Source organism: Antedon bifida, chromosome 8 (assembly GCF_963402885.1).
Source record: "Antedon bifida chromosome 8, ecAntBifi1.1, whole genome shotgun sequence".
Taxonomy (NCBI): domain Eukaryota; kingdom Metazoa; phylum Echinodermata; class Crinoidea; order Comatulida; family Antedonidae; genus Antedon; species Antedon bifida.
The window spans coordinates 14855173-14876821 of NC_136233.1; the positions used below are offsets into that span (position 1 = coordinate 14855173).

The 21649-nt window shown below is 32.8% G+C and overlaps 1 protein-coding gene and 1 long non-coding RNA gene across 4 annotated transcripts; one reads left to right on the forward strand and one right to left on the reverse strand.

Annotated features, from left to right (window-relative positions):
* The first annotated feature begins 275 nt into the window (after positions 1-275).
* LOC144850738 (uncharacterized) lies at positions 276-15361 on the forward strand. Its single transcript, XR_013614111.1, has 2 exons — positions 276-534; positions 15245-15361. It is a non-coding gene; the product is annotated as an uncharacterized LOC144850738 (long non-coding RNA).
* On the reverse strand, positions 6522-21649 carry LOC144850737 (uncharacterized). 3 transcript variants are annotated; one of them, XR_013614110.1, is made up of 16 exons: positions 18711-20872; positions 17883-18090; positions 17349-17514; positions 16856-16974; positions 16126-16317; positions 15450-15599; positions 15204-15282; positions 14681-14904; positions 14444-14549; positions 13909-14077; positions 13468-13740; positions 9023-9291; positions 8735-8792; positions 8531-8612; positions 7593-8190; positions 6522-6575 (listed from the first exon to the last, which is right to left on the reverse strand). XR_013614110.1 is itself a non-coding variant. In XM_078708144.1 (16 exons), the coding sequence occupies exons 3-16, from the start codon at positions 18044-18046 to the stop codon at positions 7989-7991; spliced, it is 2253 nt and encodes a 750-aa protein (XP_078564270.1). In that variant the 5' UTR covers positions 18047-18090; positions 18711-20570; positions 21566-21649; the 3' UTR covers positions 6522-7988. The 3 variants fall into 3 exon arrangements, 2 of the variants coding, with proteins under 2 accessions (XP_078564270.1, XP_078564269.1); XM_078708144.1 differs by adding an exon at positions 21566-21649 and having other exon boundaries at positions 6522-8190; positions 18711-20570; XM_078708143.1 differs by having other exon boundaries at positions 6522-8190; positions 18743-20872.

Here is a 21649-nt window from a genome sequence, read left to right on the forward strand (position 1 = left end):
ACTCGTTAGCTAATTGCGTAATTAAGAAAAATTCAAATTTTGTACCTACCTTGACTTGCAAAATATCGATTTTTTAATTCAAAGTTTCGCGGTAAACTGCTCGGACCTACGTTACGATCGAAGCAGAGAAGTAATTTTACAGTTCAGTGAACAAATTATTTTGATTGGTTGATGGGTTATGTTTATAAATGAATATTTATAAGTGGGCGGGTGAAATCTGACACCGTGTGAAATCTGGGTCGTATACCTATACGGCATAATCAATCAAACACCAATACTTCTAAAGGCTTTTAAATGATGTCTACGAAGCCAAATTTAAGATCAAAACGGACAACCGGGAAATCAACCGATAATTTATCTGTGCCTACCGAAGGCCCGATCAACGATGGAGAACAGCCTGCTACCCAGCCTGCTGATTCACCCAACATACCAGAAACCGAAGCCTTGCCGGTACAACAACAAAGCCCATTGTTGTCAAAGGACTCGTCTACTTTGCAAGATGTTAAGCTCCTCCTATCAGACGATAAGGAACTTGTAAGTATTGTTGCAGCAACGATAAGCAAACATATTCTTTCGTCACCCGATCTTATGGATAAAATAATATCATCCATATGCGGAAATGAAACCGTAATAAGATCAATAAGTGACGCTATTATTGACCAGGTTAGCCAAAATATTTACAGTAGCATTTCCATGGACAACGAGACTATAGCGGGCGACATTATTACTCTACAAGAGCAAAATGACCGTCTGAGAAAAGAACATCGCGGTATAGTGGACAAGATCGATGACCTCGAACAGTACAGTAGGCGCAACTGCCTACTAATTCACGGAGTACCCGAAACGGCAAATGAAAACACAGATACCTTAACTCTAGATATTATAACATCACGCATCTGCGAAGATATGGAACTAATCGAGATTGACCGAACTCACCGACTTGGACGGAAGAGAGTACTCCATAACAACAAAACACGCAGCAGTTCTAAACCGAGGCCTCGTCCGATTATCGTAAAATTTTCCACATACCGCGCACGAGCAGATGTATTTCGCAACAAGAAATTGCTTAAAAATTCTTCTTACTCTATAACCGAGAACTTAACACCTTCTCGCATGACCCTCCTGCGCGAAGCGGGCGCACATGCCGCTGTGGAAGCCGCGTGGTCGCTCGATGGACGGATCAACTGCCTTCTGCATAACAAGAAGAAGATTGTCATTAGGTCTACATCCGACCTCCGTAATCTCTAGATGTAATTAAAACATCAACTATCAATTAATATTGCTTGTATGTTCCGCTTTGCGGATTCAGCTACAGTAAACATTGATTGTTCCTGTCTGATCCCAAAATTATTTATATTACATTACTCCTGCTGTTGTCGTTTATCGTCATCATCATCTTTTATTATTATTATTATTAGTGTTATTATTATTATTATTATTATTATTATTATTATTATTATTATTATTATTATTATTATTATTATTATTATTATTACGGTATTATTATTACTAGTATTATTATCATCTCATTTGTATTGCTATACCATTCACTTGATCGTAATAGTTAATTGATAATTGGTACGGTACGGTATTATTAATTATTATTATTTTTCTTTATTATAATACCGTTATTATATTATTACGACTACTATTCAATAATTGTAACAACTGATATCCCTAAAATCACTATTATGAAGTATATTGATTTATATACCTATCATTATTATTCCCTTTGTTTTCATACTATTAGCAATACTTTTAATCAATAACTTTGAGAATAAATATTGTATAACTAATATTACTTTAATTACCAATAACTCTATTATCAAACATATATATTGGTATAAAAATAAGTAAACAACCAACCCCAATGCCTTAATTTAATTTAAAACTTCCATATTACGCAATTTTGTAGTGCTCTGTGCGATTATGCAATATTATTCCTACTTATAATTCACCTGATAAATCGAATATTTATAAACCTCATTATTATTATTATTATTATTATTATTATTATTATTGTTATTATTAATTGTTTAAATGTATACTCGTTCTATGTCTTGTGTGTCTTGTGATAAATGTATAAGGGTAGCCACATATGTTAACTGTGATATTTGCAATAAGCCTTCTCATGCAACCTGCGCCGGTTTTCCCTACTCAAATTCGCTCAAATTTTACTGCTGCAAATGTCTTGAAGAAACCCTTCCTTTCAATCACATAATTGATGATGATGAATTCAAACATGAAATAAAACAGTTAAACAATGATCATACCATAAATTATTCTAATCTGCAATCATTACTATTTAATCCTTTTGATCTAAACGACAATAATGATTACGACTATATTAATGAAATAACTAATCATAATGATAAATGTGAATATTATTTGAGTGATTCATTTAACAACAAAATAATCAACACAAATTCCAATCTCAGTATACTTCATATGAACTCCCGAAGCCTCATAAAAAACTTTAATTCCATCACAAACTATCTTCTTACTCTAAATCATAAATTCCAAATTATTGGTTTTAGTGAAACCTGGTTGGATAACATCAACAATGTACCGTCTCCACTCACTCATATCGAAGGATACACAATGATACAATCTAACCGTGCATGTAAAAGAGGCGGGGGAGTTGCCATTTACATTTCAGATGAACTAAATTTCAAAATCAGAAGTGACATAAATTTACCAACAAACCAAAATTATGATTCGTTATTTATTGAAATAGAATCTATTACCAAAAATAGCATTGTTGGTATTATCTATAGGCCTCCCAATAGCTCTTTTCAACCATTCATAAACAATATTTCTAACTGCATTGATTCAATAACAAAGGAAAAAAAACAATTATTTGTCTGTGGTGACTTTAACCTAGACCTTATAAAACACTCAACCCATAACTACACGAATGAATTCTTAAACACCATGTACTCAGCATCTTTATATCCTCTAATTGACAAACCAACTAGAATAACCACTAAAACATCTACACTTATTGATAATATTTTTACAAATGTACTTGACCAAAAACTAACTCCTGGTATTCTTTTTAACGACATTACTGATCACTTTCCAGTATTCCAAATCCTAAACAATTCCCATTCAAATCAAATAAAAAATTTAAAATGTAACAAAAAACATTACTCAAGAAAGATAAACCAAGAAAATATAGCATCTCTAGGGATTAACTTAATGAACACGAACTGGGACGATGTCTACCAAAATAACTCTGCAAATGAATCCTACAATATTTTTCTCGACAGATTTTCTTCACTATACGATACTCACCTCCCAAAGACAAGAACTAAAATTAACAAACGTAAACTTTGTAAACCATGGATAACAAAAGGTATAATCAAATCTATAAACACTAGAAATAAATTATATAAAAAATATATAAAAACACCAAATATGATTAATAAAACCAATTACATTACTTACAGAAATAAACTCACACGACTAATAAGAACATCATGTAAGCAACACTATACAAATAAGTTTAACGACTATAAAAATAACATTAAAAAAACCTGGAATATAATTAATAACATTCTCTGTAAAAACACCACAAAGACGCTACCTAGTTATTTTACAGATAATTGTACAAAAATTACTGACCCATCTCAAATTGCCAATAAATTCAATCGCTATTTTACTGATATTGGACCTAAACTTTCTTCTAAAATTTCGGCTACTCATGGCAACTTTACTGATTATCTAAGGAATCTCACTCAAAATTCAATTTTCTTCCAACCTACATCTGGTAAAGAGATTCTTGAAATAATTGCTAATCTAAAAAACAGTAAAAGTGCTGGCCTTGATGATATTGAACCCACGATTATTAAAGAAATTGGACCTTTTATTACCAGACCCCTTACCCACATTTTTAATCTATCACTAACTAATGGTGTATTTCCATCATCCTTAAAAATCGCCAAAGTAATTCCTATTCATAAAAAAAATGATTCCCATTCCTTTGAAAACTACCGTCCAATCTCAATTTTGCCTTGCTTTTCTAAAATACTCGAACGCCTTATATACAATAGACTTTACAACTTTCTTTCTTCACATAAATCTTTTCATGATAACCAATATGGCTTCAGACCAAAACATTCTACCGATCTTGCAATCCTTGACATTCAAAGTAAAATCTCTAACGCCTTATCTAAAAACCACCATACTATTGGCTTATTTTTGGACTTGTCTAAAGCATTTGACACTATTAACCACACAATTCTTTTAACTAAACTTAGTCACTATGGTATCCGTGGAACTCCTCTATCTCTACTTTCTAACTATCTTCAAAACAGACAACAAATCACCTCTTTCGGCTCCTACTCCTCAGAAGTTCTTCCCATAACATGCGGTGTGCCCCAAGGATCAATTCTTGGTCCTCTACTTTTTCTCATCTATGTCAACGACATCATCAACGCTTCCAACTCTTTTGAATACGTCCTGTTTGCCGACGACACGAACATTTTTTCCTCCCATCCTGACTACAACACCTTAACTAGAATTTTTAATAAGGAAATAAAACATATATCTCACTGGCTTAAACTTAATAGACTCTCACTAAATATAAACAAAACTGAATATATACACTTTTCTCCAAATAGAACATGCAATGACAATCAAAACACAATCCATATAGAAAACACTCCTATCAAAAGGGTTACTTATTCTCAGTTCCTTGGTGTAACTATAGATGATAACTTAAACTGGAAAACCCATATAACAAATATAGCTAATAAAATTTCAAAAAACATCGGTGTCTTAAAAAAACTTAAATATATTCTACCCTCTAATATCCTCTTTTCTTTATATAACACATTAATTTTACCTTATCTATCCTATTGTAACATTGCTTGGGGAATTACAGATACTAAAAATAAAACTCTCTGTCCATGGGCTTCCACACATATTTCTAAATTAGACAAACTCTTTAAACTCCAAAAACGGGCTATTCGCATTTGTACCAATTCTCACTATATAGCCCACACAAAGTCCCTTTTCTTTAAACTTAATACCCTAAACATCTTCGATATTAACAAATTACAAATCGCCACATTCATGCACAGATATTCAAACAATCAACTTCCAAATATTTTCAAACATTTCTTCATCAAAAATAATGAATTTCACAACTACAATACAAGAAACGCCAACAATTACGCCACAATAAATTTAACCCATAACACAATCCGGAATTCTATCAAATACCATGGTCCTCTAGTATGGAATAATTTAAGTCAATCCTTACTAAATACTAATAACTTAAATACATTCAAATCCAAATATAAACAATTCCTTTTACGTTTGTCCTCTTGTTGTGTTTGTATTGTCCTGTAGCGTAATTGTGTATAAAATATATATATATATATATATATATATATAATATTATTTCTACTACTTTAATTAATATTTAATTATTGTCTATTGTAATTGATACAATTATTAGTGTATTTTGTACTGGTGAAACCAGGCTTAAAGCTCTATATTGAGCTTATTTGGTCTTTTTCAGGCTTTGCATTTTTTTTTATTTAATACTTATGTAAAAATATTAAGTTTGATGCATTGTGAAATAAAAACGAACGAACGAACGAACGAACTTTCTATACAGTAATCGCTGTGGCTTAATATTGTCAAGGAATAACCATTATTACTTTTCTAGAAACAAAATTGATTGCAATATAAGGTCTAAATCTAAGACCACGGTATCTATATTGCACAAATCATAGAGGTCCTGTGGGGGTTGAAGCCTATAGTTTCAACAAGATCCACCAGTCAAACATTCACCATTTGAAAATTTACTTTTTCGCGTGTTGTGCTGGAACCGATTAGTAGAAAAATAACCGAATAAACTTTTTGGAAAACGTATCCTATGTTTTGCAGTATAATTGGATGCTTTCACGATATTAGGTAGCAACTTTCAACTTTGCGAGCTGCTTTGTTTACGTTGTGTTACGGCGTTATTTTATAGCTTTGACGTTCTTGAAAGTGCAAAAACATTTGGGTGTCTCAACACAAATCGAATCATACTCACCTTTGATGATGGAATAAATAAGTCATCAAATGTCAATCGAAATATTGTGCATATTAAATTAAATGAAGTATGATGGCAACAGAAGGTAATCATTTGAACTGTTATACAATGCAGATGCCTGATCCCAAAGAGCTTAATAATCTTGGAAACAACATGGCGACAACTGATCATACTTGGCCACGAAAGAAATCTTATTACTGTAACCTTAGAAACAATATGGCGCAAGAAAAGTATGAAATATAAGTTAATTGTGCTTGTTTTTTAAAAGTATCTTGCATGCAAAATGTTTTGACATATTTTAAACTAAATGGTGGAATGTATCAGGACTTCAAAAAATGCATTGTATGTGTTCTAATGTACAAGTAGTACATTATATTATGTGAAATGGCTGTGTGCATATCGACTGGAAATTGGATGTATATGTGTAACCCTTCTTGTTCGAAAATACTAATAAAACTCGGATTCCAAATAAATTTATATTATTCCGGAGTTTATTCCAATTGAAGTTTAATTTAATCTGAAACTAAAAGAGAAAATACATACATGTATTATAACATAACTAACATACATAAATCGATTAAAACAATACAATATAATATGTGTAATTCCTATTAAAACAGGTAACTCTTGATCTCTAATTAATCCAAAATTGTCTTCATAATCAATAACATCGTAACAACACATAAATGCTATAGCAATAGTAATTAAGTGAAAATTCAATATAAAACACGCTAATGCTTCATCACTTTATACATTTACTAAGCCTAACATATTCCTTGGAATATCTTTAATACAAACGTATCCTTTAACATACTAGATCAAGAGTGTAATAAAAGTTCCAAGAAGTGTACCCCTATGAATCATCATTCGTTCAGCCAATTCAGCAACATATGTGACCTCGACGGTGATTAGGAATGCTAGCATAGGGTCTAATTGTAAGACAACAATCATATACACATATCATAATTAATCAAGCAAGTAGCTTCATTCTAGAAATAATAATTAAAAACGAGTTCAAATATAAAGTTAACTATACTACAATAACAACAAAGATTATACAATTCTAATACATTCTAATAAAACTGATAATACATGAATTAGTCCTATCATCGATTCAATATCGGTCGTCATAATCAAGACGTTCGTTTCTTGATCACTCATCAATAAATAATTACTAATGGCCTAAAATAGTATAAGGATTGATCATCGTAAAAAGGCGATAGCCTTTCGTCTAAAGCATCGGCTTCTAATAATTAATAAAATTCGATGTATCACTACTAAAATAATAATATTAACGATATAAGTACACTGTAATTAATACACTGATATTCAGGTACAAACTCGCTAAAACAATTTGGGACCTTACTTTAATGTGTACAAGTAGCCTATAATGCATATCCTTGGTACGTTAGTGTCTTTATACACACTGTACTATCATAAACAAAAAAGAAGTCACTAGTCTATTAAATCTATCCTATAAAACTTATTAAATATATAAAAAAAAACAATTAAAGGTAACTAATACAAAACATTTGCTTACCTAAAAGAGCCAGTCGTACGGGCCAGATAGAAACTTTAAAAAACAGGTTGTTAATATGGTCGGAGCACTGTTACACTTTATATGTCTTGGTTTTATCTGTGTGCATCAGGAGAATGGAATGTGGGGCTAAGCTTATCTGACAACTTTTGGTAATTTATGTCTTCTTTAATTACAAACATTGCAAGAGGGCTCTCTATATTATGGTTCCCTGTCATTTGTGATATTGCACTGGGTTACATATGCACAGCAGTTATAATACAATTTTTTTAACGTTTAGCCTACTCAGAACAACTATCTTCTAGGACAACTGTACAACTACCCAATAACCCCAAAATCCTAAAAAAGAAGTTGTCCTAAGGGGATAGTTGTTTAGATATGCTTTACCACTATCTCAGATCACTTCATCATCTTAGCTTGTTCCTCTAGGAATAACAGTTGGTCAACGAGGAAGCAGTCACTAGGGTTACCAACAAACTGTCGAAGACCTTTCATAATGGCATTCTCATCCAGCGTAGCTTTCCCGTCGCCAAATCTTGCTTCTTTCAAGAATGAATATGCTTTCTTAAAGGCAACTTTACCTAATTTCTTTTCACAGTCTCTGCAGGATTTATTAAGGAAAATACTAACAATTGAAATAGTAGCACACACTTATCACCCATTTACAGTATAACCCCTATAAAGGAACAACTTCGGACTCTCCTTAATAGGGGTGTCTCCAAAATAGGAGTTGGTCGTGGTGTTATATACATATACTACCCCTTGTGCATTTCACTGGTAAACTCCACTCCCAAAAACTTGTAATAAGACTTTGTTTATGTAGAGCATCTTGTGTACCGTATATGTGTCTTGTGAACGGAAATGCCACCTTTAGTGAATGAATTATGGTTATTCTTGGCAATTTGCCAAAATGAAAAGAATATATATAAAAAAAAGGATACAGTGTCAGATTCTTGATTTTCATGTCACGAACAGCTGGCGAGAAGACACCAATTGTGTCATCAGTAACAGTAGCATTATTATCTAAAAATATAAAAGTTTTAAAATAAAGCTACAGAAATTCTATTGTCAGCATTTTGTTTTAATCCTGATAAATGCAATGAAAAAGTACAGACAGTAGTATAATTATATGTAAAATACAATACCTTGCACAGTTGAGTCTAAAGCGTTTTGCATAACGCTCATCAAAGCACCGTAATCATCCTAAAGAAAAGAATAATAATAATAATAATAGTTCATTCTTATATAGCGCATATATTACCCCAGTCATTTTTTTGGATCAAACACGTATGGAAACATACTCCCATAATGCAGCTAGTAATACATTTATTTCAATACATAACTAGGTATAAATTAACTAGTAATAATTTGATTGGTATATATATGACAGGTGTATTTCTAGTAAAGGTTATTACACAAGTTGTAATGCTTACCTCTTCCTGGTCAAACTCATCATCAGAGTCTGACTCAAAATCTTCATGTTGAGAGTAGAACATTTCCGCAGCATCAGCGTCTTCTGGAATCTGATTCAAGATCTCTTTTGGAATCAACTGCTCTTTCGGTTTAGTCTCGGAAGCATTATCACCAGATGTACCATTCTGTTTTTTTTCTGATACCGATTTGCTAGGTTGAGAATCTGAATCATTTTTATTTCCATTTTCAAATGATTTCTTTTTACGAAGCGGTTTCAGACCTGGTTGAGCTAGAAAAAATAAAAAAGTGATTTAAACATTGAAATTGGGACACTTTTCATCATAATTTCTTTAAATTTTATGTCTTTAGGCACATGAGGTCAAGGATTACCAATAGTAAATTAATCACTGTCCTATCAGATAGGTGGTAATCCACCGATACAGGGATATTTTGTGCACCAGTTCACCGGGGTAATCCCTACTCTGTCTCGAATGATGAACTAGGTTCTTTAAAGTTCACACGGGTTATAACTGTGTACACTGGACCCATGGTTTATAGTCCTTTTCTGAGAAGACTTGTTCCACCACCAGAACTAGGAGTGAGTAGGTCTCAAACCCTTGCCGGTAATGTTTATATATATAAACTTTATTTAGACACGAGACTGATGTACAGCACAACTCGTTCAATCAACATTGATTGTTTTTACACAAGTTTGTGATACTATATTACAAAAAAACCAACACCATATAAATACGAAAGAAACGAAAAAATTGAAATTGAAAAGAAACAAAATTACAGCAGAATCCCCTTCATCTGACACCTCAATTTAGGGTACACCATACCGGTACTTCCCGTGTAAACGGGAACCCTTATCGAAGTGTATAATTTATGGGGATTCTACTGTAATACATAATAAATCTTTTTGATTTCATTTACCTTAAAAAAAAAAAATAGTGATAAAACACACATTTTACATGGTATTTAGCCATTTTAAAAGTTGGATGTACACCATCGTAGATTACCATACCATTATGTTTTACAATGCATTTTTCAGATACGTTTTAAACAACTTAACTGAATTTGGAAGGGTATCAACATTGAGACTATTCCATATAATTGCTCCACGATAAGACAGACTTCGTTTTTTAAAATCGGTTTTTGGCTTCGGGATGAATAGATGTGTATCACTGTGCCTTAGATTATAATTTATATCATTGTATGTAAATACATTATTTAGGTAAGGTGGGGCATTATCTGTCAAAACCTTATATATAACCATACAACATTCATATCTATCTTGATAAAATAAAGTTGACCAATTAATTTGTCTTAGTGCCTCACTACTAGGTGTGTCATATGTTAGACCACACACGACTGTTTTGGATAGTTTGAACTCTTTTCATTAGAGTTTGACTAGTATTTCCCCAAATTATGTTACAATAGCGCAAGTAAGGTATTACAATAGAGTTTGCAATATGTTTTAATATGTTTTGTGGAAAATAATAGCTACATCGTCTGAGCATACCCAATCCATTTAGAGCTTTACCTCGAATGTATTCAATCTGATTTTTCCATGATAAATGTTCGTCTATTATGATACCGAGATGTTTACAATATCGAACGCGTGGTACAACATCATTATCTATATAAACTGATCTATTTTTGTCTTTGATAGTTGCCAATCGGTTTGTCGATCCGATCAACATGAACTCGGATTTAGAGACATTTAGACTCAATTTATTATTTTTTAGCCAATCGTGGATTTGTATAAGTTCTTCATTTATACTTTGGTATATTTCATTTTCATTTTTGAAGAACAATAAATTATAGTATCGTCAGCATACATACTTATTTTACATTTGTTTGCAACTTTCGATAGGTCATTTATATATAAGAGGAAAGCAAGTGGGCCCACTATTGACCCCTGAGGCACTCCACATTGGATGTGTGTATAATCAGACAATGTATTATTTACATTTGTGAATTGCTTTCGCTCAGACAGATAGCTCTCGAACCATTTTAAAACATATTTACTTAAAGATGTATTGTCCCCCAAAAACATGAAAAATGAAGATTAATTAAATCAGACTTTGAATATGTTATTTTGTAGTTTTAATAAGTTAATCACTTCCATAGAAAAAAAACGAACAAAAATAATGTTTTCACTTGTAAAATGATAAAATAAATGGTTAAATTCAACCAAAAATCCATTGGCTGGCAGCCAATTTGACCATTTTTTGCTTTAAATTAAATTTTTTCAGGTAAAGACATTTTTTTTTCGATCAAAGTAGTTAACTATTATGTTACATTAAAATGGAATATTAAAAAAAAAATTTTTTAAGAATTATTTTTTCAGGGGGACAATACATCTTTAAACCATAAAGTCTCAATTTACTTAATAGTATGTTATGGTTTACCGTATCAAAGGCCTTTTTAAAATCTAGTAAACAGATTCCGACCAGCTTACCCTCGTCTATTGCACTATACCAGTCTTCCGTCACTTTTGTAAGTGCAGTAGATGTTGAGTATGATGGTCGAAAACCTGATTGATTTATACATAACAGATTATTATTATTCAAAAAAGCATAAAGTTGATTAAAAACGACTCGTTCAATTATTTTTGAAAGTATAGGTAGGACGGAAATGGGACGATAATTATTAGGGTAAGTTTTTTCACCATTCTTAAAAATAGGCGTGACCTTTGCTATTTTCCACGTATTTGGGAATTTACATGTTGTGAAGGAGTGATTTATGATTCTTGTAATTGTTGGGGATATAATCGGAGCAGACAGTTTTAGAATGCCCGGTGGTAAGTTGTCATGACCAGTGGCTTTGTTTTTTGAAAGATTACTTAAGTATTTATATACAAATTCACATGTGATGTGTTCGAATTCAAAATTTTTTTCCGTGAAAGCATCGATTTCATCATAATTTATATCATTTATCGGCTCATGTATTTGTGATGCAAGATGTGAACCTATATTTGAGAAAAATGTATTAATTTCATTTGCGATGTCCTTAGCTTTATAGAGGACATCGCCATTATCATTGCAAATTGTTTGAATAGTTTGAGTTTTCTTTTTTGACGATATAATATATCTTATGGTATCCCATGTTTTTTTTACATCGTTTTTATTTTCTTTTATACTTTCTTGAATAAAATTAGCTTTACTTTTACGTATTAATTTATTGCACATATTTCTATACTTTCTGTACCTTTTCCAGAGTGATTCATTTTTAGAATGTTTACATTCTCTTTTGAGTTTATCTCTTTCTCTCATCTTTTCAATTACATCATCAGATAGCCAAGGAGCTGTTTTTTTACGTACCCTGTGTTTTTTCCAAGGAGCATGTTTATCTAAAATTTTGGTTAGTGTAGTTTCGAGAAGTTTGGCACTCTGACTTACGTCGCCACTGGCGGTAATACCATTCCAATTTACCATTAATAAATCGTTTAAAAAACTGTCTTCATTAAATTGTTTAAAGTTTCGTGTCATTTTATAATTATGATCCTGTTTATTAATTTGATTTGTTTTATTGGAATCTTTATTATTTTTCGCCCCTTTCCCTATTATAGCGAATGGCATTGAGTGGTCACTTAAGCCGACGTGGATAACTCCAGACTTTAATATTTTAGAAACATTTGAGAAATACATAACATCTATTAATGTAGAGGAATGTTTTTCTATACGTGTTGGTTCTTCAATGATCTGTTTTAGATTAAAATTTTCACTTAATTCAATTAGTTTCTTTGTGTAGCAATGTGGATTGTCAGACATAACGTCACAGTTTAAATCTCCCATCATCATAATATCTTTGTGTTCCAGTTCAATCTTTTGAAATATATTTTGTAAATATTCAAAAAGAACTGCTGTAGTATTTGGAGGTCTATACCACAATAGAACAATTAGATTTTTACATTTATCACGTACTATTTCAATAGATAGGAGTTCGAGTTCATTACACATTAGATCATTCCTAATTTTGTGGTTGGTTTTTAGGTTTATATAGAGTGCTACACCTCCACCTTTTTTAGTTTTACGTCTATCTAGTCTGTGTAATATATAATTTTCAACATGAAAATCTTCATCAATAAATGTATTATCTAGAAATGTTTCGCTTAAGCCAAAAACATTGAAATTGTTGTTATTTAGAATACGTTGCAATTCATCAAAATGTAAGTCTAGGCTACGTATATTTAAATGTGCAAATATAAAACCCTTTTGATTTAGTTCCTCAAATATATGAGGATCTTTTTTTACTATTTGGTTTATATCTGTTATTGTATTATTCCTATTATTTATTACATATGAGTGGTTATCATTAATTAATACATCATCTATGGCCTGGGAACATTCAGTAGTATTGTTAGTCTCTTTTTCGGACTGTGACTTTAATGTACTTCTTAGACTCTTTGGTCAATTTTTTCGTTCGTAATAATAATGATCATAATTATGTACATTACCACAATATCTTGCTTTATGACCATATTGACCACATGATTTACATGTTAACTGTTTTTGATAGTAGCATTCGTAAGCTTGATGGTTGTTTAGTCCACATTTCCAGCATGGTTCATACATATAGGTTGACTCTTTGGAGCCATAACTAAACTGTTGGTAACTGCCATTTCTTGCTTGTTGATTATAATAACCATGTCTATTTCGTTTCCAGGGGCGTGTATTTTGATTTCTGTTTATTTGACATTCTTGAGCATGTTGCCTGGATGATGATTTCTCTGTATATTGAAAAAAAAAAAAAAATTGAAATTTGACTCGCTCATAACAAACAGGGAAATATATATGTTTTAAAACTACGGCTAACACTAATGGAATTAGTAGTTTCCAGTAGTTTTTAAAAAATTAATTTATGACAATGATATTACTAAGTATGCAAGTTAGCTTACCTTGTTTTATGGTCCCAATGTCTTCTCTATCAAAATAGTTGTCATGAGTGGTAGAATAATAGTCATTTTCTTGTTGATAAATTGAGATATCTGGTGTACTGGGAGGAAGGTTAGCACGGAAGGCAGGATCGTTGTACACATCTGGATTGTCTTTCACCCATGGTATATTCTGTGCAAGATACATAATATTAACAATTTAGTATAAAGTGAAAAAGGGCATTTCTCACGCCGCTCCTTTAGCCATATTCAAGAGAACAGAAGCAATAGGAAACAGTTACCATGCGGTAGCTTATAGTATAATACGGCTGAAAAAAATAGTATTTGGAAACTCTGGACATGTGCACACCCCAAAGCATGTCTAGGAAAAGAGCGTCTATAAAAACATTTTCTGATAAATATTGAGATGCATGTAGGTGGTAGATTGTGAGATGAGCGGCGATATAGATATATACTGTAACACCACCACACTTATATATTGACAACATTCCGAAAAACATGTTTCTGTTGAGCTGTAATTAGTAGCCCGTTTACATACCCTCGAACTACCTCCTTGCCATACTGGTGGTTTATATGTACCCATATTCTCTTGTATCAAAGTCTTTCTCTGCACATTACCTGCTAAATTCTTCCTAGCTTCCTCCCTAGACAAGGCAAAACAAATTTAACTTCATGATATAATGGAGAAAAGGTTAGAAATATTCTACTTTGAGAAACGCAATGTTACTAAAAACTGGGCAATATTAGGGAGCTTTTGATTTTCGGCAACCGTTACCTTAAAACCTTGGCTTTTTCATCTCCCTTTTGCATTTTCTTCAACCTCATACGCTCCCTCTGTGTCATATGTTTCAGCTCTTCTTGCTGTCTCTTCAGACTGGCATTTTGATCTTCAAGGTGGGTTTTTTCTCGTAACATCCTGGCTATCTCATCTGTGTCTGTTTTCTGACTGTGGACGTCATCTCTATGTTCCTTAAATGCTGCTATCTTGTTTTTCATTTTCTATATTGTAAATAATGATGATGCATGGCAATATTAGTTTAACTATTCTATTTCTAATTTTAAATGGTATCTTACAAAATTGTCAACTTTTGTGATATACTACATGTTCAATTTGATTACTTAATCAAACAAAAGGATTCTAATTTTGATGATAGTATAGTACTTTGCCCTAATCTTAATCAATAAATATTATACATATAGTTATACCCATGGAGAATAAGTTAGTTCTCCATGATATACCATATCGTAAAGTGGTAAAATTGTTTATAGAGCATGTTGAGAATAACATTAGTAATCACCTCTATATGTCTTTCTACAAAATCTATTTTTGTTATTTCAGTTGCAGATGGTCTGTGGGAAGGATCTTTCTCGAATAGCCTAGAAAATAAAAAGCATCTTATTTGTCATGAACCAACTCAACCAGTCGTTGGATACGAGTCAACCAAGAAGAAGTAGAAATGTTTGGTTATTTAGCATGCACATATTCAGTACTAAGGATACTTTTGGTAAACAATTCTTTAAAATGGACTGCAGCACACTCTTACCTTTGTACAAGTTGCCGTAGATTCTGGTGATACATGTCTGGTAACTCAGGTTTATTCCCTCCAACTATCTTATACACAATTCCCATAAATGACTGGCCCTCAAATGCATGCTGCAATGCACATATTTCATACAGTATACATGCTACAGACCTAAATACCAAGTATAAATTCTATTATCTGCACAACAGATTACAGTATATAATTATAGAGAGAGAGCGTTTGTATGTTACGGCACACATCACTATAATTTGATACCTCATGTGTGTATGGTATCAAAATATATGTCATCTTGGGTCCAACATGGTGACCAAAATAATGGTGGCCAAAATAATGGTGTCTAAATGGCCCACCTGTGTTTTTATGTTTGTTCGTTGTAATAAACGTGTATGATTACCCAAAAAAAACTTGCTAAATTATTGTATAATCAGGTTAACACAATGCAGTTACCGCAGTAGAATAATTTTATTCTCCGACAACACTGTAAAACTTTATGTGACAAAAAATGTGATGTGCCCATATATGGACATGATGATCATATCACTACTATATTTGGGCATATCCCACCATATTTGGGCACATCAAACTTTTTTGGTAAAAACAGTTTGATAGTGTAGACAGAGCTTCAGTTTCTTGCATTTTTTGTTTGCTTATTCTGGCAAAAGTATTGAAAACTTACCATAAATCTGACTTTGAGTTGTAGCCCTCATGATTCAGTACCTCTGGACTCATGTAATAGGGCGTTCCTATGAAGGTACTTGCATAGTCTGATGCCCCCATCAATACACGTGATATTCCAAAATCTCCAATCTTTATCATATTGTTTTTTAAAAATATATTTGAAGTTTTAAGATCTCTGTGAAGCACTTGTCTGAAATGCGAAAACAAAATTTGTAAATTTTTTTACCGAGATGGCAGAATGGTAAAGATCATCCTGTCTGTGTCATTGGACAAAATAATTAGCTATTTGAATATTGAGTGCGATAAACCGTTTGAGGCTCACTCACTCCATGGTGGTAGAACAAGTCTTCTCGGATAAGGACTATAAATCGTAGGTCCAGTGTACACATCTAGCTCATGTGCACTTTAAAGAACCTAGTACATCTTTCGAGAGGAGTAGGGGGTTACCCCGGTACACTAGTTGACACACAGCCACTCTAACATGGACAGATGAGAGAGCGCCTTAAAGTGGCTGCACTGACATGAAAGTAGTTGAAAAGTGTAAGACCACAACATAACAGTGCCATGAGCAATGATCCATTTGTTGGAATTCGGAGCTATACAAGAACTTGTATGTTAAGTCGCTGGTCCCAGGTGATTGCATAAAGTATGTAGCAGATGAATAATTCAGTATAATGTTAAAAGAAGAATGTATCTATGCCATGGTGATCTATTGAATGCAAACTTACCGTCTATGCATGTGTTGTACAGCTAGGACTAATTGTACAAACCAGTCCATGACAACACCTTGGTCAAACCGCTTGCCGGCCTTTTTCCAAGCAGTAATCTTATCACTTAAGTCTCCACCCTGTGAAATAACCAAATCAAAAATTTCATCAGGGTCAAAAATTTGACTCAAAATGCCTCAACTGTGGGATTATGTATTTACTATTATTACTAAAAATTGTCAGTGAGTTTTTAAAAAACTTTATGAACAGAATATCTCAAGGTTATTGAAACATGCATGCATATAAAAGACAATGCTGTGATCTGTCAATGATGTTAAGCTCTGTCTACACTACCAAACTAGTTCAAACAAGTGTAATGTGCCCAAATATGGTAGTGATATGATGTCATAATGTCCATATATGGGCACATCACATTTTTTTGTCACATAAAGTTTGATAGTGTGGACAGAGCTTTAATTAACAAATTTATGTCAGTTGTTACTTAGCAACCTACCTCACAATACTCTGTAATTATGCAAAAAAATTCACCATCAAGAAAGCTATCATAATATCTAACAATATTAGGGTGCTGTAGTCTTGATAGGAGCTTAGCTTCATGCATCGCACCCACTGTTTCATCTGGGGCTAGCTCACCACAGGGAATCTCCTTCAGTACTTTCCTAAAAAAAGCAAAGCAATCAACTAGTAACATTGTATTTATTAATGAAACTTTTTCCTCTAAGTATAATTTATTCATTATTTGTTTTTTTATTTGGTTGCACGAAGCATTTACAAATTGTAATAGGTATCTATATTGATTTTCGATAAGAAAATCTATAAATTGATGATGCCACAAAAGCGAGCCGTCTGTCTTGTCACTGTCTGCATTTTGTCGGGTATTTTTCTCAGTTTTGATTTTCTGTATGGTTGTTCCATTGTTCCAATTAAGCAGACTTTAAAAACAGATGTGTTTTTTTTTTAATTAACTTGTTGAGTTGTGAAATATTGTTAGATCTTGGTGTGTACTTCTTTACATGTCAGAACTCACCATTCTTCATCACCTCTGGTTTTGTTTGCTCTCATATCATAAACAAGGAACGCAGTCCCAAAGCTTCCACTTCCCAGCTTCTTTTCTACCCTGTACCGGTTTGCTAAGACTCGGTGGTCACTCTTGTCCTCTTTGGGTTTTTTCACTCCCCTTGTGGGTGGCATGGTGGCACATCTATTATCTATGCCACTGCCTATTTGGTGATGATCTATAAGTTGGTAAAAAATAAAGATTAATGCTAATTATAGTTAGTGTGTAGAAATTAAATAACACAAACAAAAATGTTTTATCATGGTTTTATGTAAGCCTATATCTATCTAGTAGTAGTAGTAGAGTAGGCATCAGATTCTTTAGACTTTGAAGTAACTTTTGTATATATTTTAAGGATAACAATAATTGTTATGGTTTGGCCTAATTATACTATAGATAGTTACGTTCAAACAAGTTTTCTACCAGATTAGATATGCATCGTCTACTACCTAATCCAAAATGGAACAGACCATGCATGACAACAGACCCTCTCTATCAAGCATCCACAATGTATCGGAGCCCATCCGCCACCCACTGTGTTCTCTTCCTCTTCTATTCCGATCCTTCCTATCCTATGCACGCCTCAAGATCTTGTCTTGTTGTCCTACCTAGCCTATCTATCTATCTATTCTAGGCCTATATAGTGGTCTAGCCTATCTAGACCTCCTTGGCTATATAAAAACATGCAAAGATACTTAGGCCTATATTATTTTACAATCCACCAGAATACACAATTTTTAAATAACTATTCTATATATCTTTATTTTGCAAAATACACTCAATTCATATAATATCTACCAAATAACTGCGGCGCTAGTTCCGTTTCGCACCTGTTTTTATTTCGACTTCCTTTTGACTCCAAGCTTGTTAAGTAACTTATTGTGGATACCACACCTTAAAATTGGGCCTCATAAGTAGGCCTACTTTCATGAAGAAGAATCACATAAAAAGCAACAAATAAATCCTTTAAAGCCCCCTTCCCTACGTTTTTTAGATCTAATTTAAGATCACAAACTATATTTAATGTAAAAATAATACTATATGGTCCTATTGCGATAACTTTTTTCGTCTTTAAACGGTTAAAAATGTGAAAAATAAGTCGATTCTAATAATTATACCAATTATAGCGGCCCGCTATAAATCCCAAAATGCATTGCGCGCGGATTGATATTTTTGTTTTTCACCTGTAATTCGCCGACTTTTCGATCGATCGTGAGGCCAAAACAAATGGAAGACTCCTAGCTTTTCCGCGAAAATACCGGGTTTTCCCCAATTTGTATCAACGGAGTCTGGCAAAAATAGAAAGACAATTAATGCAGCAACTATACAACGTCAGGCTAGGTATATAGCTAGCGTACGATGTTCGTACGTTACCGATGTTTACCAGCTAGGCCTACAAAACTAAGCCTAGCTAGGCTAGGCCTAAGACCGTCCACGAGAGGTCGATCATCATATCATATCATGTCAATATACAAACAAAATGAGTAATAATTCGGATAAAAATGCGACTAAGGATAACATTTGTTGCGTTCAATGCGAACGTCAGAGGAAGTCCCCAAACTAATTACTAGGCCTATTATCAATTAATAATTGCTGCTATAAATATATTGAGCAAAACGTTGAATTGTATTATTTTTCAATAAATGCTAAGTAAGTCAGTAAAACAACAATTGAAAAAAATTCATTTTCATTTATCCACTAAACTGTACAACAGTGTTGCTTAAACCACACTCCAGAAAAGAAAATATGAAAGAAATTTGCAGAAAGAAGCAATCAAACACTGTTATTTCAAAGTTCGGAACGTCCGTAATTACTACGGAAATTCGGCAGGGTACTACGGAAATACTTAAATGATGGGGAATCCCCGGCAAAATGCAATGACTACGGACAAATCAACGACCCATATGACGGGGTTTTCCACGTACCTTCTCATGACGCACACAGTCAGAAATTCATTCCGAGCCTGTTCAGAAACATATCTAAAAAAAAAATTCTTCAATGCCTTCGCATAATTCCTCTTGGGTACCGGTAGTGGTGTTTTACTAATATTTCAAGTTCATTTTATTAGGTAAAATTTTACACGCAAAAACAAACGCACGCATTTCTATTAACATTTATTTACCAGTGTTTCATTTACATCTTACAACATATTAATTCTTAATAATTATATACTTTCTTCAAAGTTTCTTCCGATAAAATAAATCGTATTCTTAACCACTTTATTCTTCCGTTTCTTATTCCTTCAAAGTTATATGTATTGTACCTCAACACATTAAAATTAATATATATCCCTACGTACTTCAATTCTTTTTATATTTATAGAAAAATGTACATGACGTTAATAATTCTTTACCAAAACATTTAATTATCACTTTAGTAAATCTTTGTTTCTTATATTATAAATCATTTCTATTGTACCCTGACACAAAAAATTAGTATCGCTTAGGCCTCATTCAATTCATTTCTTTTATTTGTAAAAACTATACATGTTAATTTTCACCGTATTGAATTTTTTGTACTCTGAAGTATCGGTATCTACGTAATTCTTCGTTTCTTATCTCATCATGCCACCTAGCTACAAAATACGTGTTCGTATTTTATTTTCATTATTAATTAATTAATTAATTAATTGCCAAGTTTGTCTGTGTCCGTGTTTTCCTGTGTAAAAACAAAAAACAAAAGTAAAACACAATGAAATCGATAATCCTGTATTACATTGTCGTGTTTCATTGTTCCCCTATCAATGGCACTATGGGCGTTCCATAGATATGGTAGTATTATTGTCTGTGGCCGAAATTGTCTGTGGCCGAAGTTGGCCTAATCCGAGCTACTGGATTAGGTAGTGATTGTTTCTCACTTTTTATCATAATTTACCATAAAACGTACATTTAAGACAAGGAATGACATGGTTTAATGTTTTTAAAGTGATATATATGTATTATTTTCCAAAAAACGTCCAAAATTGCAGGTAAGGGGTCTTTAAATTGATGATTTTACAGACATGTTTCTCGCATACAGTTCGCGAATTTAGCATCCTCGAAGTTCACTATTTTCGTTTCTATGGAGCGCCAAAAGAGCAAATATAATAGATGGTTAAAAACTCAGTGAAATGCGTCTTCTGTTAATGCATCGATTATTGAAATACACGTTTAATTTTAATATATTTTGTCAATAAAAATGCTGTAACATTTTACTGCTAATAATGTGCTGTTTTCAAATATCAACCGTCGACCCTAGGCCTAAATCGGCATCACTACCTAGCCTAGGCCTAAGACTAAGAGTGTAATTATGATGATGAATTTGTCGATTTTCATTCTTAAATATTAACGAAAACTGCGAAAACCATGTACAGTATCAACAGTAACATTTTTGTTGCATTGACATTGACAAAATATGTTAAAATTGAACGTAATTTTCACCAATAAATGCATTAAATATACGCATTATACCGAGTTTTTAACCCTCTATTATGATTGCTCTTTTGGCGCTCCATAGAAACAACAACATTGAACATGGAGTATGCGAAATTCACGAACCGATGTGCGAGAAACACGTCTGTAAATTCATCAATTTAAAGGATTTATTTGTTACTTTTTGTGTGATCTCCTTCATAAAAGTATTGTTGAGGCCTAATTTTAAGGTGTGGTACTCACGATAAAGTTACTTAACAAATTTTGAGTCGAAATAAGCGACAGGTGCGAAACGGAACTAGCGCCATAACTGCAGGCTAACTAGCT

Excerpts from the sequence above, each read along its gene's own strand:
- LOC144850737 (XM_078708144.1), bottom strand. The coding sequence starts at position 18,046 with ATGCCACCCACAAGGGGAGTGAAAAAACCCAAAGAGGACAAGAGTGAC. Across the intron at positions 16,318-16,855 it reads GTACAACACATGCATAGACG|ACAAGTGCTTCACAGAGATC; the intron begins GTAAGTTTGCAT and ends TTCGCATTTCAG. Across the intron at positions 14,078-14,443 it reads GGCAAGGAGGTAGTTCGAGG|AATATACCATGGGTGAAAGA; the intron begins GTATGTAAACGG and ends TATCTTGCACAG.